Genomic DNA, 27,962 nt, shown 5'->3' on the forward strand with positions numbered 1-27,962 from the left:
AGAATTGTATTAATATCTTCATGAGCAAGTTTATGAAAAGAAACCCAGAAAAATTTGCAGTCAGTAAGAATGTATAATTTGAGATTGAATAGGATGAGAATTCCTCATCCAGGGTCCTGGAAACGACAAGGCCTAAGGAAACCACACTGTAGTGGGGATCATACTTGAGCACAGAGCTGAACTAACCCAGAGTGAAGTAGGTTTATGGGATTCAAAAGTTTAGAGGACTAAGATCCAGACAAGATTAGAAGCCCATCTGAGATTTCTGGAGCTAGAATTCTGGCCAGTTTTCCCTCAGGAGCCAGTAATCAACTCACTGAAGGCAGGGAACCTCATAGCAGGAGATCTATTAATTCAGGCTAGACTGTAGACAGACTTACAGCTCACAGGAAGAAAGCTAGACATCATACCAAGTCTACAAGCCTATTATGATTTGATATATTATAACAAGCCTATTATGATTTCACATATATTGGCATTGGAAACAGCACAATTATGTCTCATAATTCTTGATGGTGAAAAATTCCCAGAATTTCTTAGGTGACTTGATTGTGAAAAGAAGTTGTCCATAAATGAGTTTGAATATTAAGAAAGTTCAGAGAGTCATAGGAGAGGGAGGGGCTGGTCCTAGCCATCTTTCTTGAAAGCCTAGGATTTATCAAGGGAGAGAATGAGTTTTCAGTGGGACTATGCAAATCAGCTGAGTTTGATTACTTTCTACTAGACATGGGAATCTAAGACATGGCAATCTTAGCAAATACTAAGAAATGATGATAATTTAATGTATTTTAATCCTATGTATATGCCAACTGCATATTCCTTTCCTATTTGGATTCTTAAGAAATAGCTAGCATGCAGTCAAAAAAAGGAGAGGGAGATAAAGAGAGCAGAGAGCAAACAAGCCACTTGTAATTTAGAGATTTCCAAACTCAAAACCTCAATACGGATGGAAAATAGACAGACTTGAGGAAAATATTTGTCCAAGTTTTTGACACATTTTATCCACTGTGCTCCTCCCATCTGGTCACCTAACCCTGCTACCCTTTCCCATTTTACCCACTGCAGACAAGAGAACAATCTTAAAGGCTACAAATGAATGGAAAGGAGACTCTGAAAGGGAAGAGCATCTGTAGGAGTGGAGTGTGGGTGGGATGTGTGGTACATTAAACCGGAAATGGATGGAGTGTAAAACTGAAAGAGATCAAACTGGTCTCATGGGGAGTTCGATCACAGGCTCCTCTTTCTAATTAAATACCTTTTACTCAACACCTTGTTAGTTTCTGCATTAATCCCATCAAATTATGAATTTAGAAAGAAGAAATATCACTTTCATGTTATTTTAGACAGCCTGACACATGTTAGACACTCAAATATATACAGAACAAAGTCTTATACACATCAGGATAGTCTCCTGAGACAAATTATTATTTCATTTTTACTTTATATTTGCTTTCAAATGGAAAAATAAGTGTGTGAACATTACAAGAAAATTTATGAACTAGAAGGCTGATGTGAGGGGTAAGTGATTAAAAATAATAAAATCAACTATGTTCTTGTATAACAACAGAGAGAATGGGGCAAAATATAAACATCTAACAGACACAAAGACAGACACACACAGAAATTTAGTATTTGAAGAAGGTAATGCTTTATACCATTAGAGAAGACAATCTGTTCAATAAATAGTGCTGAAACTCTTTCTTATCTCCGTTTTCCAAGTTTAGTCCATTTGCAAGAGAAACATCAACCTGAAACATAGGAGGGACCTCAGGGCCCAGGTTGTCAGGGAAGGATTCTCTCTGCACCTGTGCCTGAGCCTGGGAGAGCCCCGATTTTCTGCATCTCAGCTTCTGCTGAGGGCCCTTTGTCCCAGAGGCAGTCTCACTGTTATAGCTTTGGGGCTGGATTTTATCCAGGGAACCACGAGGTCATAAGGGACTGGGTGGGTTTTCATCATTGTTCATGTACATCCATCCTTATTTCTCTCCCTCTGATCAAGCTTCTCCCTGTAGCTGGGATGCATCTGCCTCCAGACCAACTCTCAGCCCTCTGACTTTCGTCCTTACCTGACCCTGGACCCTCTGGCTCTTCACCCATCACTCTGGACTCCTACAGGTTTGGCTGGAACAGAGCACTGTGTGGCCTGAGGTGTAGGAAGTATCTCTGTAGGATGAGGTATGTGGCCTTTCAGAGAGCCACAAAGATCAAGTATCTTCCTAGAAGACAAGACCTGCCCTCAACCTTTGGGCTGCCCATTCCCCTCTGAAAGTCAGAGGGGGTCAGTGTGAACTTTACATCAAGGTGCAGCAAAGGCCAAGGAGAGCGGGTCCCTAGAGGCCCAGAAAACTCCCCAACCTCTGATTGGGAAATTAAATGGAGAGAGTGGAGAGGCTACAAAGGAGTCATATCTGAATCCTCTGCAGAGGTCTGATATTTAAGTAGGAGGATGTTATTTTGAAGGCAATATTGAGAATCTATTTTCATGTGGTTTATTACAAATACAAGCATCTTTTTAGAGTCTGTTATATTCAGGAATTTTGGCCGATGTTGGGAATGTACATCACAATAAAACAATGCTCTTATCTTTTTAGAAGTGCAAGAGAAAAACAAGTGGACAGTTTAAGTCCTCCAAAATGTTTATGAGATACTTGGATAATCAAAGAAAGGGAAACTGCCATTTCAAAGGGTCATTTATTTATACTAATCAACTGCAACAAAGGCAAAATGAAACTGTGGTCAGATATGTCCTTGTCTGGTCCCTTGCTGTACTGATATCCTGTGTCCTTAGGCACACAAAGCATCCTCCACACCACACCTGGACCCTCAGGGCTGTTCAGAGAACCCCACAGGTGGCTTTTTCAGCTCCCATTGCCCTGCCATCCCTCCTAGCTATGATAACTCTCTTTCAGCTTCTTCAAAAATTATATATGGCCCCTTACTTCTATTCCTATCAAATAAACCCCCAAGTGTAATTCTCTTATATCACTGAAATCATCAAGTGTAAACTATATAATCTCTTACTATAAAACACAGAATCAATATTTCATTGCCTCCACCATTGATGTGTCAGTGCACAACACATAGCTAAGTGTTCTTTCAAAGTTTTGGCTTATGCAGATGTTTTAAAAGAAAACATGGACAAAGAATCTTTTCTAATAACAACAGAAGGAGAAGCTACGACTCAGAGCATTTCATGCACAGTTCTCTGGTTCTACTAGCCAAATGGCTATGAATATTTACATTTAAATTTGCAAAGGAGACTTGAAATTTGGCATAAATCCATAAATTGCTTTATGATTTGTTTAATGATATCCCCTGTGCCTCCACTCCTACTGACCTAGTGCAAAATAGTGTGTCATAGGGTAACTACGGAAACAACGACACCAAGAGAGGTACACCCTCATTCTTGTCGCTCCTTCCTATGGGTTCACTGTGCAAAGGGGTGTGGGTGGTGATTTGTGAGTATTTCACTCTTCCAAAAATTATATAAAAAATCATGAAGATTAATTTTAATTGGGAATAATAGATTGAACTCTGTCAGGTAAGATCACTGGAGAAGAAATATCAGAAACTGACAAGAGGATAGTAGTTGAAGCCCATCACTCAGAGGTAAATGTGCCCTCAGGGAGGATAGGTAGATGTTTTAGACCTCTCTAAATCAGTCATCTTCTATCGCCAGGTGACCAGACACCGACTTCCTTGGAACTTTCTACTTTTTCAGCCTATGCACAATGCACTGACCGTACCTGAGCAGACGACCCCAGCATCCTCTGCATGCCCACAGTCGTGCCGCCCCCAGCCCCGGGAAGGGCACCTCCACACGTGGGACTCCTTTCCTTCGCAGTTCACTTCATCCAGCCAGATGGGCCCTGATCCCTGACCTAACTGAGCAAATTTCAAGGCATCGAGGGCTCCTCCACAGCCCAGCTGCCTGCACACCACGCGAGCATCGTCCAGGTCCCAGCCGTCATCACAGATGGTGCCCCAGGAGCCCTGGTCAAGGATCTCCACTCTCCCCGCGCAGGGACTGCCCCCGTCCACCAGGCGGAGCTGTTTGCTGCCTGAGGAGAGAGAAATGTGACAATGAGATGTTGACGCAGGCGTGGGGGGTGGGATGGGACGGTGGGGATGAGAAGAGTCTTCGGGTCCCGAGTCTCCACTGAGGCTGCAGAGCCTGCTGGTTGAGACACGGAGTTTTTGCATTTGGGCAAGCTCCTGGGTCTGGTTTCTTATAGCAGCAATGAGAGTAATAAGGCTGAAAATGGGCCAAAATAGGAAATATTACTCTACTGAGTCGTGTGAGACAGATGTTACCCAAGTCTATCGGTATTAACCTTCTGATTTGTAGAGTTCTTCATTGTTGTTGTTGAGTCACCAAGTCATGTCTGACTCTCCTGTGACCACATGGACAGTAGTTTGCCAGGCTTCTCTGTCTGTGGAATTTCCCAGGCAAGAATACAGGAGTAGGTTGCCATTTCCTTCTCCAGGGGATCTTCCCAGCCCATCGATCAACTGGGCATCTCCTGCACTGGCAGGTACATTCTTTAACACTGAGCTACCAGGGAAGCTGGACAAAGGTCTGTCTAGTCAAAGCCATGGTTTTTCCAATAGTCATGTATGGATGTGAGAGTTGTACTATAAAGAAAGCTGAGCGCCGAAGAACTGATGCTTTTGAACTGTGGTGTTGGAGAAGACTCTTGAGAGTCTCTTGGATTGCAAGCAGATCCAACCAGTCAATCTTAAAGGAAATAAGTCTTGAATATTCATTGGAAGGACTGATGCTGAAGCTGAAACTCCAACACTTTGACCACGTGATGGGAAGAACTGACTCACTGGAAAAGACCCTGATGCTGGGAAAGACTGAAGGCAGGAGGAGAAGGGGATGACAGAGGATGAGATGGTTGGATGGTATCACCAACTCAATGGACATAAGTTTGAGCAAGCTCTGGGAGTTGGTGACGGACAGGGAAACCTGGCATTCTGCAGTCCATGGGGTCACAAAGAGTCGGACACAACTGAGTGACTGAACTGACTGATAAATAAATAAGAAAAATTTAAACATTCTAGAGAAAAATACAAATTGTAATGAAAGCTATCATAGAGTCTTCTAAAATAACTTTAAATATTTACTTGTTTATAACTACCTGCATCTAATAACAAATATAGAAACAGATATACAGACATCTCCAAATGTGTACACACACACACACACACACACACACACACACACACACATACACACACACCCCTACCTGAATTAAAGTTTCACTGGAGGAAGGGCTTTGCATATCTTGTTTGCCCTGTATTTCTGCTATTAGGACAGTGCCTACATATTGTATGCACTCATTCAACAAGGGAGAAGGCACTGGCAACCCACTCCAGTGTTCTTGCCTGGAGAGTACCAGGGACGGGCAGTCTGGTGGGCTGCCGTCTATGGGGTCACACAGAGTCAGACATGACTGAAGTGACTTAGCAGCAGCAGCAGCAGCAGCATTCAACAAGATTCAACAAGTATGTATATGGAGAACTTTTTCTAAATACCGTGATAGTTGCTTAATAAATATTTATTGAATCAGTGTGTAGATGAATAAAATTCAGTGAAACAGAAGTCCTTTAGCTTCATGTTAATAAGTGAAATATTAATAGTAAAGTAAATATCAATTAAAGGTAATGGTTTATGATAATAAATAGTGCATATTAAAAATAAGTTTAATTTAACACACAGCATTGCTATTAGGTAGGCATTGTTGGGTTTCCCCAGTGGCTCAGTGGTAAGGAATCTGCTAGAAATGCAGGAGATGCAGGTTTGATCCCTGGGTCAGGAAGATGCCCTGGAGAAGGAAATGGCAACCCACTCCAGTATTCTTGCCTGGGAAATCCCATAGATAGAAGAGCCTGGCAGACTACAGTCCATGGGGTGGAAAAGAGTTGAACACAACTTAATGACTAAACAAAAACAACAAAATCAATTTGTCCGCAAGCACAGAATTAATTTATATTCAAAATTTCACCTACATAATGTTAAAGGAAAATTATTAAATAAATTCTAAAGCTACTCTTATCTATTATTCACTATGACACATAGGCAATTGTACAAAAACAATAAAATACTTAGGGATAAATTTAACAGAGGAGGTGAAGACTTTGAACAGTGAAAGCTATAGGGCCCTGATGAAAGATATTAAAGAAGACACAAATAAATCAAGAGATAATCTGTGGTCGTGGGTTGGAAGACCTTATATTGTTAAAATGCTCATGCTACACAAAGAAATTGACAGAGTCACTGTAATCCTTAAGAAAATTCAGGTGGAAATTTTCACACATACGGAATAAACAATCCTAAAGTTTCTATGGAACCACAAAAGACCCTGAATATCAAAATCAATCTTGAGAAAGAAGAACAATGCTGGAGGTGTCATGCATCCTGATTTCAAACGATATTACAACGTTATAGTAATCAAAACAGTATGGTATTGGTATGAAAAGGGACACAGACATCAACAGAACAGAATAGACAGCCCAGAAATAAACCCAAATATATACAATCAATTAGCTTTTGACAAAGGATCCAAGAATATACAATGGGGAAATGACAGTCTCTTCAATAAATGGTGTTAGGAAAGTTGGACAGCCGCAGTGGAAAGACACAAAGTTATCCCTATCATACACCATTCACAAAAGTCAACTCAAAATGGATTAAAGACTTAATCATAAGTCCTGAAGCCATAAAAATCCTAGAAGAAAAAGTAAGGGAAAAAATGTCCTTGACTTCAGTCTTTGTGATGATGTTTTGGATTTGATGCCAAAAACAAAGGCAACAAGAGCAAATATAACCAAGTGAAACTACATAAAACTTAAAAACTTCTGCACCACAAAGGAAATGATACACAGAATGAAAAGACAATCTGTGGAATTAGAGAAAATATTAGCAAATTAAATGTACTTGATAAGAGTTAATATCCAAACTGTTAATATTTAAAGAACTCATACAACTCAATAACAGAGAAAAAAAACGTCTGATTTCAAGATGGGCAGAAGACCTGAATAGACATTTTTTTTCCACAGTAAACATACATCTGGTCAACAGGTACATGAAAAGGTACACAATGTTACTAGTCACCAGGTCAATGCAAATCAAAACCTAAATAAGATATCACCTCACAGAATTGCTTTTATCAAAAAAAAAAAAGAAAATAAAAAAGAACAAGAGCTGTAATAATGTGGAGAGAAGAAAAAGTTTATACACAGTTGCAGGGAGTGTAAGTTGATGCACCCCGTATGGAAAACAGTTTTGAGGTTCCTGAAAAATTAAAAATGGAACTGCTGTATGATTTAGCAATTTTCCTTTTGGGTATTTATCTGAAGAAAATGAAAACACTAACTTGAAAATATATGTGCAACCCAATGTTCACTGCAGAATTATTTATAATAGCCAGACAATGTAAGCCTTCAGTGATGGATAAATGGATAAAATATACACACACACACACACACACATATATATATATACATATACACACATACACACACACACACAGCCACCAAAAAAAGAAGAACTTCTCATCATTTGCAACAACATGAATGTACCTTGAAGTCATTATGCTAAGTGAGCTAAACCAGACAGATAAAGAAAAATATCATATAGTCTCATTTATATGTGGAATCTTAAAATAGCTTTTTAAAAAAAGGGTTCAGAGATGCAGAGAACAGTTTGGTGGTTGTCAAAGGTGGGTCAGTGTGGGCAAAATGGATGAAGGTAGTCAAAAGGCACAAACTTCCAGCACTAAAATGAATGTCATGAGGATGTAATGTACAGTATAGGGAGTACAGTTAATGTGGGCGTGTGTATGTGCTCAGTCTTGCCCATCTGTGACCCTATGGACTGTAGCCTGAGAAGCTTCTCTATCCATGAGATTTCCCAGGCAAGAATACTGGAGTGAGTTGCCATTTCCTTCTCCAGGAGATCTTCACAACCCAGGGAGGGAACCCACATCTCTTATGTCTCCTGCATTGGCAAGGGGATTCTTTACCATTAATGTCACCTGGGTTAATACTGTATCTTATATGAGAAAGTTGGTAACAAAGAACACCTTACAAGTTCTCATCACAAGAAAAAAGTAAGGGCTTCCCTAGTGGTCCAGTGGTTAAGAATCCACCTTGAATGCAGGGGACACTGATTCTATCTCTGGCCCAGGAAGATCCCACATGCTGCAGGGCAACTAAGACTGTGGGCCACAGTTACTAAGCCTGTGCTCTGGAGCCCTCGGACCAGAACTACTGAGCCTGTGTGCAGCCACTCCTGAAGCCCTCGCGCCCTGGAGCCAGTGCTCCACCACAAGAGAAGCCTGCAGAGCACAACGAGGGACCAGACCCTGCTCAAAGCAACTAGAGAAAGACTGTGCACAGCATGGAAGATGCAGCACAGCCAAGAATAAACATAGGATAGTCATCATTTTCCAGTATGTACAAATACATAAGCATTATGTTGCACAACTGAAACTAATACTAATACTGTTACGTGATTATACGTCAACTACAAATTTTAAAAAATAGTGTTAGAACATGTGGGTTAAATCAACTCCATGTTAACTTCTGAGTTAAATTCACCCATTCCAGTCCATTTTAGTTCACTGATTCCTAAAATGTCAATGTTCACTCTTGCCATCTCCTGTTTGACCACTTTCAGTTTGCCTTGATTTATGGACCTAATATTCCAGGTTTTTATGCAATGTTGCTCTTTACAGCATCATACTTTACTTCCATCACCCATCACATCCACAACTGGGTGTTGTTTTTGTTTTGGCTCTGTCTCTTCATTCTTTCTGGAGTTAGTTCTCCACTCTTCTCCAGTAGCATATTGGGAACCTATCAACCTGGGGAGTTCATCTTTCAGTATCATATTTTTTGCCTTTTCATACTGTTCATGGGGTTCTCAAGGCAAGAATACTGAAGTGGTTTGCCGTTCCCTTCTCCAGTGGACCACGTTTTGTCAGAACTCTCCACCATGACCCGTCTGGCTTGGGTGGCCCTACATGGCATGGCTCATGGTTTCATTGAGCTAGACAAGGCTGTGGTCCATGTGATCAGTTTGGTTAGTTTTCTGTGGTTGTGTTTTTTGTTCTGTCTGCCCTCTGATGGATAGGGGTAAGAGGCTTATGGAAGCTTCCTGATGGGAGAGATTGACTGAGGGGAACTGGGTCTTATTCTGATGGGTGGGGCCATGTTCAGTAAATCTTTAATCCAATTTGCTGTTGATGGGTGAGGCTGCATTCCCTCCCTGTTGCTTGACCTGAGGCCAAACTATGGTGGAGGTGATGAAGATAGTGGTGACCTTCTTCAGAACTTCCTTCCATGCACCTACTGCTGCACTCAGTGCCTCTGACCCAAACCAGGCCATCGCTTGCCCATGCCTCCACCAGAGACTCCTGGACACTCATGGGCATCTCTGGATTGGTTTCTTGTAGGGTCACTGCTCCTTTCTCCTGGGTCCTGGTGCACACAAGGTTTTGTTTGTGCCCTCCAAGTGTCTGTTTCCCCACTTCTGTGCAATTTCTGGTGGTTCTATAATGGGGTTAATGGCAACCTCCTCCAAGAGGACTTATGCCATACCCAGGTCAGCTGCACCCAGAGGCCCTGCAGCAGGCCACTGCTGACCTGCACCTCCACAGGAGACACTCTGACAGAGTTCTGGCTCAGTCTCTGTAGGGAAAACCACTAGACAATTCAGGTATGACCTAAATCAAATCCCTTATGATTACACAATGGAAGTGACAAATAGATTCAAGGGATTACATCTGATAGACAGAGAGCTTGAAGAACTCTGGATGGAGGTTTGTTACATTGTACAGGAGGCAGTGATCAAGACCACTCCCAAGAAAAAGAAATGCAAAAAGGCAAAATGGTTGTCTGAGGAGGTCTTATAAATAGCTGAGAAAAGAAGAGAAGCTAAAGTCAAAGGAGAAAAGGAAAGATAAAGCCATTTGAATGCAGAGTTCCAAAGAACAGCAAGGAGAGATAAGAAAGCCTTCTTCAGTGATCCCTGCAAAGAAATAGAGGAAAACAACAGAATGGGAATGACTAGAGATCTTGTCAAGAAAAGGAGAGACACTAAGGAAACATTTCATGAAAAGATGAGCATAATCAAGGACAGAAGTGGTATGGAACTAACAGAAGCAGAAGATATTAAGAAGAGGTGGCAAGAATACACAGAAGAACTATACAAAACAGATCTTCATGACCCAGATAACCATGATGGTGTGATCAATCACCTAGAGACAGACATCCTGGAATGTGAAGTCAAGTGGGCCTAGGAAGCATCACTAGGAACAAAGCTAGTGGAGGTGATGGAATTCAAGTTGAGCTCTTTCAAATCCTAAAAGATGATGCTGTGAAAGTGCTGCACTCAATACGCCAGCAAATTTGGAATACTCAGCAGTGGTCACAGGACTGGAAAAGGTCAGTTTTCATTCCAATCCCAAAGAAAAGCAAGGCCAAAAAATGCTCAAACTACCGCACAATTACACTCATCTCACAAGCTAGCAAAATAATGCTCAAAATTCTTCAAGCCAGGCATCAACAGTACGTGAACTCTGAACTTCCAAAAGTTCAAGCTGGATTGAGAAAAGGCAGAGGAACAAGAGATCAAATTGCCAACATCTGCTGGACCATCAAAAAAGCAAGAGCGTTCCAGAAAAACATCTACTTCTGCTTTATTGACTTCACCAAAGCCTTTGACTGTGTGTATCACAACAAACTGTGGACAATTCTTAAAGAGATGGGAATACCAGACCACCTGACCTGCCTCTTGAGAAATCTGTATGCTTCCTGTATGTCAGGAAGCAACAGTTAGAACTGGATATAGAAAAACAGATTGGTTCCAAATAGGGAAAGGAGTACGTCAAGGCTGTATATTGTCACCCTGCTTATTTAACTTATATGCAGATTACATAATGAGAAATGCTGGGCTGGAAGAAGCACAAGCTGGAATCAAGATCTCTAGGAGAAATATCAATAACATCAGATATGCAGATGACACAAACCTTATGGCAGAAAGAGAAGAACTAAAGAATCTATTGATGAAAGTGAAAGAGGAAAGGAAATTTGGCTTAAAGCTTGACATTCAGGAAACCAAGCTCATGGCATGCAGTCCCATCACTTCATGACAAATAGATGAGGAAACGATGGAAACAGTGACAGACTTCATTTTGGAGGGATCCAAAATCACTGCAGATGGTAATCTCAGCCATGAAATTAAAAGATGCTTGCTCCTTGGAAGGAAAGCTATGACCAACCTAGACAGCATATTAAACAGTAGAGACATTACTTTGCCAACAAAGGTCCATCTACTCAAGGCTATGGTTTTTTCAGTAGTCATGTATGGATGTGAGAGTTGGACTGTAAGGGAAGCTGAGCACTGAAGAATTGATGCTTTTGAACTGTGGTTTTGGAGAAGACTCTTGAAGAGTCCCTTGGATTGCAAGCAGATCCAACTAGTCCATCCTAAAGGAAATGAGTCCTGAATATTCATTGTAAGGACTGATGCTGAAGCTGAAACTCCAATACTTTGGCCAGCTGATGTGAAGAACTGATTCATTTGAAAAGACCCTGATGCTGGGAAAGATTGAAGGCTGGAAGAGAAGGGGATGACAGAGGATGAGATGGTTGGATGGCATCACCGATGTTTTGGACATGAGTTTGAGTAGGCCCCGGGAGTTGGTGATGGACGGGGTGGCCTGGTGTGCTGCAGTCCATGGGGTCACAAAGAGTCGGACACAATTGAGCAATTGAACTGAACTGGTCTTAACTTCATTTTGTGGACCTATGTTAAATTCATGACTTAAATATGAAAATATAAAATCTCACTATTAACATTCTGTGGGTTTAAGACAGACACAGAAACAGACAGTAATTCACCTGCACATGAGATGTAGGCTTCCTCCTTTGGAGAGCATGAACTGCAATTCCAAGGGTCAGAAGGACACTGCCAGAGAGAGGTATCCGTATTCCGACACCGGATTCCATCTACCCACCGGGGTCTAGAACCTTCTCTAAGAGCAACAGAAGAGTTGAGACTTCCGCTGTCCCCACAGCCAAGCTGACTGCAGATGATGGACACAGTGATGTCTTCCATGGGGCTTTGGCAGACACTGCCCCAGGTTCCGTTGTAGAAAACTTCCAGCCACCCAGCACAGTGCTGGTCCTCACTCACCATCCTGAGAGCCAGGAACTCTAAGATCAAAAGGGAGGAATCAAGACCGGTGAGAACTTCACTCAGTACCCTGGGTTTTCCTCTCTCCCAGAAATAGTGGCCATTCATTCCTGAACCAGCTGAGGAGATACCCATTAGGTGATAAGACTGAAAGCTGTCTCCCTTTTACTTGAATTTCCATTCATGCCTATCTTTTTAAACCTTTCTACTATCATGATGTAGTGATTGTGAACAGAGAGGAAGAGCAATCTGGGCACCTGTGTGGGGTGGGGGAAAGTGCTGAATTCTGCATCTTGACCAAACCTCTAAGAGAGTGTGAAAGGGATGTGATATGTTATTGGGGAGGTGGCAGAATAATAAACCTGCAGACATCTCATGCAAATCCCTGAAACCATGAATATGTTCCCTTACCTGGCAAAAGGGATTTCACAGATGTGATTAAGGGGAGAATTGTGAGATGGTGATATTAAGTTGGACTATTGTGGATTAACTATGTGAACCCAGTCTAATCACATTCTTACTGGGTTGGCCAGAAAGTTCTTTTGGTTTTTAAGTCAAAATAAAAGATATTTTTTATGTTCACCAAAAACTTGATTGAACAGCATGTTCATCATTTTGTTCCACTACCTTCTGCCATTTTCAGCCAACTTCATATTTCCCTCTTCCCAAAACTTTTATCTTTTTAAGCAAAGAACTATTCCAAGTGTGTTTTACAGTCTTCCAGGAAATTTAAACTTTTTTCCACTAAGAGAATTTTGTGAAGATCTAAATAAATGGAAAGCTGAAACTTCAATGTCTGGTAAATACAGCTGATGAATCAGAACTAGCCAAACTGTGGCAGTTTTTGCCTGGCCTACAAAGACGTATGTGGTCTTGCATTATCCTGATGGAAGATTATGCATTTTCTCTGGATCAATTCTGGATGGTTTTCATTAAGTGCTGCTTTCAGTTGGTCTAACGGGGAACAGTACTTGGTGGAATTATCATTCAGTTTTCTTGAAGGTACTCCCTTAATAGAGGACTCCCTTCCAATACCACCACATACACAATATCACCTTCTTTGGAGGAAGACTGGCCTTTGATGTGATTGGGGGTGCTTCATTTCACTTGCCCCAGAATCTCTTTCATTCCACATTATTGTGCAGTATCCACTTTTCTTCACCCATCACAATTTGTTTTAAAAGCAAAATGTTTTCATTATGTTTAAGTAGAAAATCCCACGTAGAAATACTGCCATGATGTTTTTTTTCACTTATGTGAAACTCAGACATCAAAGCAAATAATATAACCAAGCTGGTACAAATGACTATCGATGCTTGATTTGGATATTTTGAATATGTTGGCTATCTCCTGCATTGTTTAACATTGATTGTCTTCAAGTAATATTTCCATTTGACTGCTATCAACTTCAACTGGTCTACCCTACTGTGCAGTACTGTCCAGTGAGAAATCTCCAACACAAAACTTCATAACCCACTTTTGATGAGTTTGATCAATCACCACACTTCCATACACTCCACAAATTTGTTTTGCATTTCAGTTGCATTTCTATCATTTCTTGAAATAATAAAGCATGATATGCCAAAAATGTTGCTTCTTTCTTCCATTTTCAAATTAAAATGGCTATACAAAAACTCACCGATTTTGATTTTTTTAAGAAAAGATGCATGCTGCTATGATAGCTGTCACAAAATAGTCTAACAAAATTGTTTCAAATGAAGTGAAAGAGAACTAACTCTTACTAGACCACCTTACAGGAAAAAAAGAAGGAACCTTTTGGCCAAACCAATAGAAGCACTCTTTCTTGGCTCTGGCTCCAGGGAGGTGTGACTCTGGATAATGGTTAGAGACATGCAGTATTGCTGGTCTGATGATGGATGAAGGGGGTCTATGAGCCAAGGAATGCAGATGGTTTGAAAAGAAACCTGATATAAAAAATGGGATTCTTCACCAGAGCCTCAGATGTGATGTAGCCCTGCTGAAACGTTGATTCAAGCCCAGGGAGATCCTGTTGAACCTTGAACCTACGGAAGTCTAAGGCAATAAATATATGTTGTTTAAAACCACTATGAAGTAATTTGTCACAGAAGCAAACAGAAACTAGTACCATTGACTTAAGATTTTTGTCCCATATGTAAGGGAAGGTGAATCCGACTTTCAACTGGAAATTCTAAGAAATTGCTCTGCCAGGAAACTGTGCTGAGAAGAAAGGACTAGAACGTCAGCTGCTGCAGGAGGAAGTAAAAACGCCTAGTCTTCACGTCTGCTGGAAAGACAGGCTCCTTGCGAGGAAGCCTCTTTCTCTGGTCCTTTCAGTGTATCTCCCTCAGGACTCAGACTCCCGTCTCCACGGCTCCAGGTTCTCCCCTCCCCCAGCCTGTGGACAGTGTGCAGCACGGACCTGAGCAGATGACCCCCGCGTCCTCCTTGTGTCTGCAGGCGTGACTCCCCCAGCCCCGGGAAGGGCACCTCCACACGTGAGACTCATTTCCTGTGCAGTTCAGGTCGTCCAGCCAGATGGGCCCTGATCCTGCCCCGAAGTGAGCAGACCGCGTGGCATTGAGGGCTTCTCCACAGCCCAGCTGCCTGCACACCACGCGGGCATCGTCCAGGTCCCAGCCGTCATCACAGATGGTGCCCCAGGAGCCCTGGTCAAGGATCTCCACTCTCCCGGCGCAGGGACCGCCCCCGTCCACCAGGCGGAGCTGTCTGCTGTCTGAGGAGAGAGAAATGGGACAATGGGGCATTGACAAGGGGGATGAGAAAGGACTTCTGTCCTGTGGGACCTCACCTGAGGAGTAAGGGGCGCTCTTCTCTGAGGACGTAGGGCCTGCTGGTTCAGACACGGAGTCGTTGCACCTCGGCAGCACCTGGGTCTGGTTTCCTGTAGAAACAGCAATGATTAGAGGGTTGGTGGGCTGAAGAACAGGAAATTGAATTAAGCTAAATAATGACCTAGTGATGAAGTCTGAGATAAACAATGTAATGTAACAGTTCAGTTCAGTTCAGTCGCTCAGTCATGTCCGACTCTTTGCTACCCCATGGACTGAATGCAAGCCAGGCCTCCCTGTCCATCACCACCTCCAGGAGTTTATTCAGACTCATATCCATCGAGTCAGTGATGCCGTCCAACCATCTCATCCTCTGCCGTCCCCTTCTTCTCCTGCCTTCAATCTTTTCCAGCATCAGGATCTTTTCCAATGAGTCAGCTCTTCACATCAGCTGGCCAAAGTATTGGAGTTTCAGCTTCAGCATCAGTCCTTACAATGAATATTCAGGACTCATTTCCTTTAGGATGGACTGGTTGGATCTCCTTACAATCCAAGGGACTCTTCAAGAGTCTTCTCTAACACCACATTTCAAAAGCATCAATTCTTCAGTGCTCAGCTTTCTTTATAGTCCAAATCTCACATCCATACATGACTACTGGATAAACCATAGCCTTGAGTAGATGGACCTTTGTTGGCAAAGTAATGTCTCTGCTTTTCAATATGCTGTCTAGATTGGTCAAAGCTTTTCTTCCAAGGAGCAAGCATCTTTTAATTTCATGGGTGAGGTCACCATCTGCAGTGATTTTGGAGCACCGCCCCCCCCCCAAAAAAAAAAAAAAAATTAAGTCTGTCACTGTTTCCACTGTTTCCCCATCTATTTGCTATAAAGTTATGAGACCAGATGCCATGATCTTAGTTTTATGAATGTTGAGTTTTAAGCCAACTTTTTCACTCTCTTCTTTCATTTTCATCAACAGGCTCTTTTATTCTTCTTTGCTTTCTGCTATTAGGATGCTGTCATCTGCATATCTTAAGTTATTGATATTTCTTGTGGCAATCTTGATTTCAGCTTGTGCTTCATCCAGCCTGGCATTTCACATGATGTACACTGCATAAAAGCTAAATAAGCAGGGTAACAATGTACAGCCTTGATGTACTCCTTTCCCTATTAGGAACCAGTCTGTTGTTCCATGTCCAGTTCTAACTGTTGCTTCCTGACCTGCATACAGATTTCTCAAGAGGCAGGTCAGGTGGTCAGGTATTCCCATCTCTTTCAGAATTTTCCAGTTTGTGGTGATCCACACAGTCAAAAGCTTCGACATAGTCAATAAACCAGAAATAGATGTTTTTCCGGAACTCTCTTGCTTTTTTGATGGTCCAGCAGATGTTGGCAATTTGATCTCTGGTTCCTCTGCCTTTTCTAAAACCAGCTTGAACATCTGGAAGTTCACGGTTCATGTACTGTTGAAATGTATCAGTAAGGTTATCAGTTTAGGGTTCACCTTTTCTAGGGAGAGCTCTGCTTCCGAAAGTGCCACAATTGTTTTCAGCCAACGATTGTGCTAAGAATGAGTTAAATAAGCTGTTTTGTCTCTAAATCTGTTCATAAACAGGAAAAGCAAAATAAAATCTTTTCCAAAGGGATTCTACCACTTTTTCATCTAAAATGTTTGTTATTAAAAACAATGCACATATAAAAGAAATCTCATAGAAAACCAGGAGGAAAAAGACATTAGAAAGAATTTCCCAAGTTATTCAGTTACTAGAGCTATCTGATGGAGAATTTAAATAGCCATTATTGAAGGCCTCATGGGATTAACTGAGAAAAGAAATTGACAGAATAAAGACAGATAAAAATCCTAGCGCTGAAAAACTTAACAGCCGATGTTAAGATATAAAGGATGACCGTTTCAGCACATTAACTCGGCATAAAGCAGAAACAGTAAACAGAAGATCAGAGGACAAACAGTCTTCTATTTAGAGATGCAGGTCTTATAATAAGTGTCCTGATTGCTGTTGTTGTTGTTCAGTCACTCAATCTTGTCTGATACATTTCGGGATCACATGCACTATAGCCCACCAGGCTCCTCTCTCCATGGGATTTCTCAGGCAAGAATATTGGAGTGGGTTTCCATTTCTTTCTCCAGGGAATCTTCAAAACCCAGTGGCAGAACTCATGTGTCCTGACTTGGCAGGAGGGTTCTTTACCACTGAGCCACCAGGGAGTCGTGTCCTGGTTATATTGCTGTATAATAAATTTTCCCATAAAACTTAGCCACTTAAGCAAAAATATATACTTCATTTTGCTTAAGACTTCCTGGGTAAGAAATTTTGGAAAGATCCCACTTGGCAGTTCTGTCTTAGAGTCTTTCATGTGGTTGCACTTAGATGTCACCTGGAGCTGAAGTGGTCTGATGACTTGACTGAAGTGTGGTTACATAAGGAAATCCCTCAGGGCATTTTAGAGGTAAAGAGACATCATGTCTGCAACCTAACTCAGAAAGATTTTACATATTCATGGAGAAATGTGGTGGGAGGGGGACAGAATGAAAGAGAAGCAGAGATAGAGAGAGATATCAACTGGGGGGAGAGATTAAAGCAGAATACTAACCTTGGGAAATCCAGCTAAAGGTCTTCTGGATTCTGATATTATTCTTACAGCTTTTCTGTAAGTCTCAAATTACATCAAAATTTAAAAAGGGAAAGGTAAAAACAAATCAGAGATAAATCATTCCTAGGATACTTCCACTAAAAGAAGTGCTTATCACACCAAAAACACAAATGCCTAGGAGAAAAACCTAGCAGAAGATGGGCAAAACTGCTGAGAGAAATTGGAAACCTAACTGAATGGAGGGATACACACACACACACACACACACACACATATATAGTGTCAATGAATTGGAAGACTCAACATTATCAGTCAATCACCTCAAATTTCTGTGTAGATTAACTCTAATCTCAAAAAAAAAAAAAAAATACACCTTTTTGGGAGTGAAAAATGACAAGATGAGGGATGTCTCTCCTGATCCAGTGATTGAGAATCAGCCATGCAATGCAGAGAACTCAGATTCAATCCTTGGTGTAAGAACTAAGATCCCACATGCCACAGAGCATCTCAGCTGGAGCCTCACAAATAGACAGTCCATGTGTCATAACAGAAGATCCCTCAAGACATAATGAAGATCCATATGCTGCAACTAATGCCTAACACCATCAAACAAATACACATTTTTTTTTAAATGAATAGCTGATTCCAAAATTGAAATAATATACAAAAGAACAAGAATTACCGACAGAGGTGTCCAAAAAAACAACAGAGGCAGAAGAGTTAATAATATAAAGTAACTCTTTGCATTAAAATTATCCAGACTTACTATAAAGTTACAATAATTAATAAATGCAGTATTGGTGCAAAGATAAACAAATGATACAACAGATTAGAATAGAGAGTCTTAAAAAAGACTCAAACATATGCTCTTCTTCTTATGACAAAGGTAGCACTGCAGTGGGGAAAAGAGTCTTTTCAGAAAAAGATTCTGAGTCAATTTGATGTCATATGAAACTTGATCTTATCTTATGCAGACATCAATTGCAGAAGGGATGCACAATTCTACTCAAGAGAAAAATAATTAAACTTACATGAGATACTCTTGGAGAATGTTTTTATGGTCTTGGAGTAAACAAAGTTCTTTTGAAAGGATATAAGTAGCAAAGAAAGAAGTTGATAAATTGCAATTTCTTAAGATTGAGAGCTTGGCTCATCAAAGAACATCATACCATTAAAAAAAATGAAAATGAAAGACCAAAGGTTAAACACACAAGATAAATAACATGTTTTCACCCAAAGTCATTGTCATGGTAAGTTGTAGCATCATATTTGTAATAGTCAAGAACAGGAAAAACAACTCAAATCTCTACTATCTATTGTGGAATGGACCAATTCATGGTCGTGTGATCTTTCAAAGACAATCTCTACTGTAATACAAATGAATAAAATGCTTCTATAAGCAACCTCATGAGTGTATCTCAAATATAATGGTGATGCAAAGTTATACACAAAAGGTAACACACTGCATAAATTTATATACAGTTCAAACAATGACAAAACACTCTATGGTAGTAGAAGTGAGGTAAGCAGTCTTAACTGGAGAAGAGGGAGACACAGTTATGGGGAGGCCACAGCGACTGTGGGGCTGGGAATGTTCTCTTTGCTGATCTGGGTACATGACTGAAGCCTACACTTCCTGCTTATACATTGCTTTCTATGATTATATTTAAATAATAGTGTTGCTTAAAATTACATTATTTCCCCTTACCACTTCTTGCCCTGACTTGGAAAATGAATGAACAATGAGAAGAACCACATTTCACCATGAAATATCTGACTTGATGCCAGTTCCCTGTCACTCTCTCTCTTGGGGACATTTCACTCCAGGAACAGGAACATCCTGAGTACCAGTAGCCCTTCACCCTCTCTTACCTGAGCAGATCGCAGAGGCCGTGTTGCCATGGGAACAGTCAGGACCACCCAGGACAGTCATAGGACAACTCCATAGGAAGGACTCAGCCCCCAAGCAGTGAAATCGGACTGTTGAGATCTGATCACCTGCTTCCATATAGTGTGGTCCTCTGGGGGTAGAGATAGCGACTCCACAGCCGAGCTGACGACAGACAACATTGGCATTGGCCAGACTCCAGTGGGAGGCACAGAGCGCTCTCCATCGCCCAGAAATGTTCATCTCCACCTGCCCCTCACACTGAGAGGAGCCGTTTGTCATGAGCCGGACTTCTGTATACATTGGTAGAAGAAAACAGCGTTTCAGCAAACTCTGATTTTCTCACCTGAACTAGGTAAGCAGAGAGGTTTTAAATCTTCCTACATCTCACCTGAACAGACAAGCTGAACAGCTCCACTGTGTTGACAAGTGCCCCCTGGACAGGGCACTCTGGGGCAGAACCAGAGCTCAGGCTCCTCCCCCTCACACCTGAACTCTTCAGCCCAGACCCGGCCATCTGACTCTCTGAAGGGCACGTGTCCCAGGACAGACACAGCCTTCCCACATCCCAGCTCTGCACAGATGACCTGGGCAGTGGGGAGTGTGAAGTTCCCATCAGACACTGGGGTCCAGGCTTCTCCAGAATGCACTTCTACTCGCCCTGAGCAGGGTCCTTCTCCTTCAGCTAGACGGGTAAATCCTAAGAGAAACAGACAATCAAACCCAGTGAATGTTCTTGATCCTGACTTGACAAATGAAAACAGCAGATCACAGGCAATGATGTGAACGCTTTTCTTTTCCAGGAGCGGGGCATGGAGAGAGAATTTGATAGTTGGTTTCAGAATTCCATTTTCATGAACAAGATTCTGAAGAGAAATTCAGAAGAATTTGCAGGGTCAGTTTGGGATGACTGTATCCCAACAATGTATACTCTGAGAATGGTTAGAAATATGAATCCTTTATCTACAGACCTGGAAACTACAGAGTCCAAGACCTATCATCAGAAATGGCTGAATACCAGGAACATGTAACTTATCATTGATTGGAGAAGTGAATTTCACATTTAGGAGCCCAGGACTACAGAGCCCAAGGAAACTGCATAATGTGTCGGCACTCAAATATGAATGCAGACATATGAAGAACAGAATGACCCCAGGGAGACATGGACTATGACAGAGTAGAGATCTGTCCTCCAGACAAACTTAGAAAATTTTCCTGAGACTTGTGAGGCTATTATTTTGAATAGTTTTCTCTCCCAGGAGCTAGTCCTCAAGTGACTTAGGTAAAGAAAATCATGAAGCAGGATATAAGAATGCATACCAACATGTAGGGAGATTGTCTGAGAGAATAAACATAAGCATTATAAATAATCAACATTTATGGTTTTTATATTTTTCTGATAATTTTTCTTTTTTTTTCCATTTATTTTTATTAGTTGGAAGCTAATTACTTTACAATATCGTAGTGGTTTTTGCCATACATTGACATGAATCAGCCATGGATTTACATGTATTTCCCATCCTGATCCCCCCTCCCACCTCCCTCCCCACCCCATCCCTCTGGGTCTTCCCAGTGCACCAGCCCCGAGCACTTGTCTCATGCATCCAACCTGGCCTGGTGATCTGTTTCACCCTCGATAATATACATGTTTTGATGCTATTCTCTCAAAACATCCCACCCTCGCCTTCTCCCACAGAGTCCAAAAGTCTGTTCTGTACATCTGTGTCTCTTTTTCTGTTTTGCATATAGGGTTATCGTTACCATCTTTCTAAATTCCATATATGTGCATTAGTATACTGTATTGGTCTTTATCTTTCTGGCTTACTTCATTCTGTATGATGGGCTCCAGTTTCATCCATCTCATTAGAACTGATTCAAATGAATTCTTTTTAATGGCTGAGTAATATTCCATGGTGAATATGTACCACAGCATCCTTATCCATTCATCTGCTGATGGGCATCTAGGTTGCTTCCATGTCCTGGCTATTATAAATAGTGCTTCAATGAACATTGGGGTGCATGTGTCTCTTTCAGATCTGGTTTCCTCGGTGTGTATGCCCAGAGGTGGGATTGCTGGGTCATATGGCAGTTCTATTTCCAGTTTTTTAAGAAATCTCCACACTGTTCTCCATAGCGGCTGTACTAGTTTGCATTCCCACCAACAGTGTAAGAGGGTTCCCTTTTCTCCACACCCTCTCCAGCATTTATCGCTTGTAGACTTTTGGATAGCAGCCATCCTGACAGGCGTGTAATGGTACCTCATTGAGGTTTTTTTTTTTTTTTCATTTATTTTTATTAGTTGGAGGCTAATTACTTCATAACATTGCAGTGGGTTCTGTCACACATTGACATGAATCAGCCATGGAGTTACATGTGTTCCGCATCCCGATCCCCCCTCCCACCTCCCTCTCCACCCGATTCCTCTGGGTCTTCCCAGTGCACCAGGCCCGAGCACTTGTCTCATGCATCCAACCTGGGCTGGTGATCTGTTTCATCATAGATAATATACATGATATTCTCTCGAAACATCCCACCCTCGCCTTCTCCCACAGAGTCCAAAAGTCTGTTCTGTACATCTGTGTCTCTTTTCTATTTTGCATATAGGGTTATCATTACCATCTTTCTAAATTCCATATATATGTGTTAGTATGCTGTAATGTTCTTTATCTTTCTGGCTTACTTCACTCTGTATGATGTGCTCCAGTTTCATCCATCTCATTAGAACTGATTCAAATGAATTCTTTTTAATGGCTGAGTAATATTCCATGGTGAATATGTACCACAGCTTCCTTATCCATTCATCTGCTGATGGGCATCTAGGTTGCTTCCATGTCCTGGCTATTATAAATAGTGTTGCGATGAACATTGGGGTGCACATGTCTCTTTCAGATCTGGTTTCCTCAGTGTGTATGCCCAGAAGTGGGATTGCTGGGTCATATGGCAGTTCTATTTCCAGTTTTTTAAGAAATCTCCACACTGTTTTCCATAGTGGCTGTAGTAGTTTGCATTCCCACCGACAGTGTAAGAGGGTTCCCTTTTCTCCACACCCTCTCCAGCATTTATTGCTTGTAGACTTTTGGATAGCAGCCATCCTGACTGGCGTGTAATGGTACCTCATTGTGGTTTTGATTTGCATTTCTCTGATAATGAGTGATGTTGAGCATCTTTTCATGTGTTTGTTAGCCATCTGTATGTCTTCTTGGGAGAAATGTCTGTTTAGTTCTTTGGCCCATTGTTTGATTGGGTCATTTATTTTTCTGGAATTGAGCTTGTATATTTTTGTATATTTTTGAGATTACTCCTTTGTTGCTTTTTTTGCTATTATTTTCTCCCATTCTGAAGGCTGTCTTTTCACCTTGCTTATAGTTTCCTTTGTTGTGCAAAAGGTTTTAAGTTTCATTAGGTCCCATTTGTTTATTTTTGTTTTTATTTCCAATATTCTTGGAGGTGGGTCATAGAGGGTCCTGCTGTGATTTATGTCGGAGAGTGTTTTGCCTATGTTCTCCTCTAGGAGTTTTATAGTTTCTGGTCTTACATTTAGATCTTTAATCCATTTTGAGTTTTCTTTTTTAATGGAAAAAATTCCAAGAATTTCTTAGATGACTTCAGTGGGAAAGAACATGAGTTAAGAAAACTCAAAGAGTCTTAGAAGAGGGGATGTGGTCTTAACCATCTCTCTTGAAACCCTAAGATTTGTCAATGAACTTGGGAGAGAGGGAGTTCTGATTGGAAGTTTATGGGACTGCGAGTTTGCCAAACAGTTCCTATTACAGGTTTTTCTTCTGAGACAGGAATCACAGAAAATCTAAGGGGTGATATTTAACTGATTTTAATTCTATTATTGCACTTTTTTCTGTATTCGTATTTGACATCAAGATGACAGGAAAGGAGATTCCCCTGCTCTCATTCTCCCACAGAAACAGGGTGCCCCCAGCAACATGCATACTAACTTCAGACAGAACTGTGGACCCAGAATCAGCTCCAAAATAGTGCTCCAACCCTGCACCACCGTGGTCCTGGGCAGTCCTGTCTGCCCAGATATCCAGAGCGAGGCACGACCTGTTGGCAACTCTGTTAATAGGATGGCCAGTTGCAGACCTGAGTATGGATTATGAAACAGCCTTTTGACTTAAGTCCAGACCCATTCTACCACAGTACGGAGGCAATGCTGACCATGCAGGAACCCAGAGAAAACCACACCCATCCATGCCTTTGTTACATACCCACTGACCATAGACCCCAAAGCAGCTCCAGGAGCAGCCACATAACCTGACTCCAGCTTTGCTAGTCCATGATTCCAGAGGCAGTCCTACCAGTTCAAGGACAAAGCAGTAAATATTTACTTCCAGTCTGTAAAGTCTGGAAGAAGTGTCTGCTCCTTCAAATGCACAGTCACCAGTGCAAGCCTACCCAGATCATGAAGAATCTAGCAAACATGACACCACTAGAGGAAACTATTAAAGCTCCAAAACTGATCCTAAAGAAATAGAAATCTATGAACTACTTGATACAAAATTAAAATTCATTGTTTTGAAGCTCAGTGACCAGCAAGGGAATACAGAGAGACAAGGAAACACAATCAGGAAAACTATGCATGAACAAAAAGAGAATCTTCATAAAGAACTAGAAAACATAAAAAAGGAACCAAACAGAAATTCTGGAGCTCAAGGATTCAATAATTGAATTACAAATGCAAAGGAAAGCATCAAGGAAACACTATCATGGAAATCAAAGGATCAGTAAGCTTGAAGACATTCCATTTGAAATTATCAAGTTAGAAAAATAAAAAGAAAAAACAGTGAACAGAATACATAGCACATATAGGATACCACAAGCTATATATATATATATATATATATGTATGTATTATATATATGTATATGTATATATTTGTATGTATACATATATATATATATATGTATATGTTTGTATACATATATATGTATATATCTGAGAATCCCAGTAGGAACAAAGAAAGAAAGGAGCAGAAAGCTTATTCAAAGAAATAATAACTGAGAAATCCCCAAATCTAGGGAGGGAAATGGATACCTTGATCATGAAGCCTATGAGTTCCCAAATAGGTGGAACTCAAAGAGGTCCACACCAAGACATGTTATAACTAAATTACCAAGATTTAAAGACAAAGAGAAATTTTTGAAAACAGAAAAGAAGTGACTTGTCACCAGGAAAAACCCTTTAAAACTAGAAACCTTGAAGGCCAAGAGAGCAGCATGATACATCAAAAGTACCACAGGGAGGGGAAAAAAAAAAACTTTGTCAACCCAATCATCAAAACTTTATATGGCTAAACTGTCCTTTAAAAATGGAGATATTAGATATATATATGTGTGTGTGTATATACACACAAAAGGGCTTCACAGGTTGCTCAGAGGTAAAGAATCAGCCTGCCAATGCAGGAGACGCAGGTTTAATCCCAACCACCACCACCACCAAAACAACAATAATATATGTATACCATATATGTTATATAATATGTGTGGTATATGCTATATAATGTATACATGTTATACATACATTTGTGTGTGTGTTAGTAGTTCAGCCATGTCCAACTCTTTGTGACCCCATGAACTATATCTAGCCCACCAGGTTCTTCTGTCCATGGAATTCTCTAGGCAAGAATACTAGAGTGAGTAGACAATCCCTTCTCCAGGGGTTCTTCCTAACCCAGGGACCAAACCTGGGTATCCTTCACTGTAGGAAGATTTTTTTGCCATTTGAGCCACCAGTGAAGCATATATATATGTCATATATATAAATGACAAGCAAAATCTGAGGGATTTCAGCATCTCTACATTACCAAAGTGCTAAAAGGAGTTCTTCAAGTTTAAATTTATAAACAAAATAATGATACAAAAGTATCTTCATATATGAAAGTGTAAATATTACTGTTAAATCTAAAGAGAAATACAGAATACTGTAATACTGTAATAGTGGTACATAACTTGCTTTTAACATTAGTATGTAAATATAAATCAAAAGACAATCATAAAAGTAACTATAATTACAGAAAGCTGCTGTTGGAAATACAATATAGAAAGAAGTAAAATCTGACATCAATCACTTAAAATGTAGGGGAAGAGTAAAATGCAGTTTCTGCGTGCTATTGAAATTAAGTTGCTTTCATAACAGTACTTAACATCTGCTACATACTGTTATAATCATAAAATATTTTATACAAGTTCCATATTGTAAAGTAGTTAGCCTCCAACTAATAAAAATAAATGGAAGAAAAAAAATAAAATATTTTATACAAGTTCCATGGTAACTACAATAAAAAGTATAGTTCAGTTGAGTTCAGCCACTCAGTCGTGTCTGACTCTTTGCAACCCCATGAATCGCAGCATGCCAGGCCTCCCTGTCCATCACCAACTCCCAGAGTCCACCCAAACCCTTGTCCATCGAGTCAAGGATGTCATACAACCATCTCATCCTCTGTCGTCCCCTTCCTCTCCTGCCTTCAATCTTTCCCAGCATCAGGATCTTTTCAAATGAGTCAGCTCTTTGCATCAGGTGGTCAAAGTATTGGAGTTTCAGCTTCCAATACCTCATTCCTTGCAGTGAACATTAAGGACTGATCTCCTTTAGGATGGACTGGTTGGATCTCCTTGCAATTCAAGGGACTCTCAAGAGTCTTCTCCAACACCACAGTTCAAAGCATCAATTCTTCAGTGCTCAGCTTTCTTTATAGTTCAACTCTCACATCCATCCATGACCACTGGAAAAACCATAGCCTAGACTAGATGGACATTTGCTGGCAAAGTAATGTCTCTGCTTTTTAATATGCTGTCTAGGTTGCTCATAACTTTTCTTCCAATGAATAAGCATCTTTTAATTTTATGGCTGCAGTCACCATATGCAGTGATATTGGAACCCCAAAAATAAAGTCTGCCAGTTTCCACTGTTTCTCTATTTGCCATGAAGTGATGGGACTGGATGCCATGATCTTTGTTTTCTGAATGTTGAGCTGAATGTTTTCCAAATGTTGAGTGAAAAAGTTGGCTTAAAACTCAACATTCAGCACCACTATACCAACTTCCAAGTGCCAAAGGAACTTCTCTAGGCAGAAAATTAAAAGGCCAGAGAAGAAAAAAGAAAGTGTGAATGAGAAAGCTTACCAGTAAAAGCAAACGTACAGAAAAGTTAGGAAAGCTTTCACACAAAAATATGATACCAAAACTAGCAATCATGAGGAGAGTAAAAATGCAAGATATTAGAAACGCATTGGAAATTATGAGACCAGCAACTTACAATAGACTGCATATCAAAACCTCATGATATCCACAAACAAAAAATCTACAGCATATATTCACACAATAAAGAAAAAGGAATTCAAACTCAACATTAAAGATAGCCATCAAATAATGAGAAGAGAACCAAAGAGGAAGGGAAGAAAAAAAGACCTACCAAAAACATACAAAGCAATTAACAGAATGTCAGTAAGAACATACATTTCCATAATTCCCTTAAATGTACGCTGATTCAATGCTCTAACCAAAAGACATAGATTGGCTGGGTGAAAACAAAAACAAGACCCATATATATGTATTGTCACTTGTCCAAGGGTCCTCACACTCCATTTTGGAGGCACCACTACTCGGATCAGGGTGTTCTACCGGCACCTTCCCAAAGTACCCACCTGCTGATACTCTGTCTCTCTAGGATCTGTTGGTGTAATAAATTCACATCTCTCCTTACCTGAACCTCTCATATAACCCTCTTAGAGCTGAAGTCGTCTGACCATCCCATGGAAAAACAAAAATCTACCATGATGAACCTAATTAATATAGGTTCAACCAGGCAGTTGTACTTGTATGATATATTTGATCTCACCTCACTGCCTCCTGTGACATATCACACAAACCTGAAGGTTACAGTGACCAATGGATCTGGAGCCTTTACTGTTCAGGGCCAAGCAAGATCTTCTGCTCCCTTGAAAACCTAATGCTCTAGGAATAACTGTGTAGCTGGAATCTTCACCCACGTATATACTACGTGATCTGTATTTTATAGTTAGGCTGGGAATGAGACTGAGGCTTTTCCTGCTGGAAACACCTTCCCAGACCAGACAGGACTTACCTGAGCAGACTGTTCCAGCATCCTGATCATGAGAAAAGCCCTCAGGACGATAGTCTTTAACAGTAGGATAAGCACACTCCATGATAGCTGACTCTGTCCCACTGCAGTGAATATATTCAAGCCAAATGGGGCCAACTGCTGGTCCAAAGTAAGCTCCTTGGGGAGCATCAACAGCAGCTCCACACCCCAGCTGTCTGCACACCACAGCTGCCTCTTCTAAGCTCCACTTGAAATCACACACTGTGCCCCATTCTCCTTGGTGTTTCACTTCTACTCTCCCCTCACAGCGGTGACCTCCATCCTTCAGCCTCAGCTCCAGATCTGCAAGAGAGACACAGACACAGATGCAGGACAGGTCTTAGGACACCATGCAATAGTGTACTGCCA

The 27,962-nt window shown here is 41.0% G+C and overlaps 1 protein-coding gene across 1 annotated transcript in view; it reads right to left on the minus strand.

Moving 5' to 3' along the window:
• Nucleotides 1–27,962, minus strand: part of LOC133043711 (uncharacterized) — a 234,134-nt gene that overhangs the window by 71,458 nt on the left and 134,714 nt on the right. Inside the window, 6 exon segments of the mRNA XM_061124863.1 lie at nt 3,747–4,061; nt 11,914–12,228; nt 14,610–14,924; nt 15,000–15,092; nt 19,463–19,780; nt 19,870–20,178. Of these exon segments, the coding sequence (XP_060980846.1) occupies nt 3,747–4,061; nt 11,914–12,228; nt 14,610–14,924; nt 15,000–15,092; nt 19,463–19,780; nt 19,870–20,178 (1,665 nt within the window).

This window comes from Dama dama, chromosome 22, assembly GCF_033118175.1.
Source record: "Dama dama isolate Ldn47 chromosome 22, ASM3311817v1, whole genome shotgun sequence".
In the NCBI taxonomy this organism is placed as follows: Eukaryota; Metazoa; Chordata; class Mammalia; order Artiodactyla; family Cervidae; genus Dama; species Dama dama.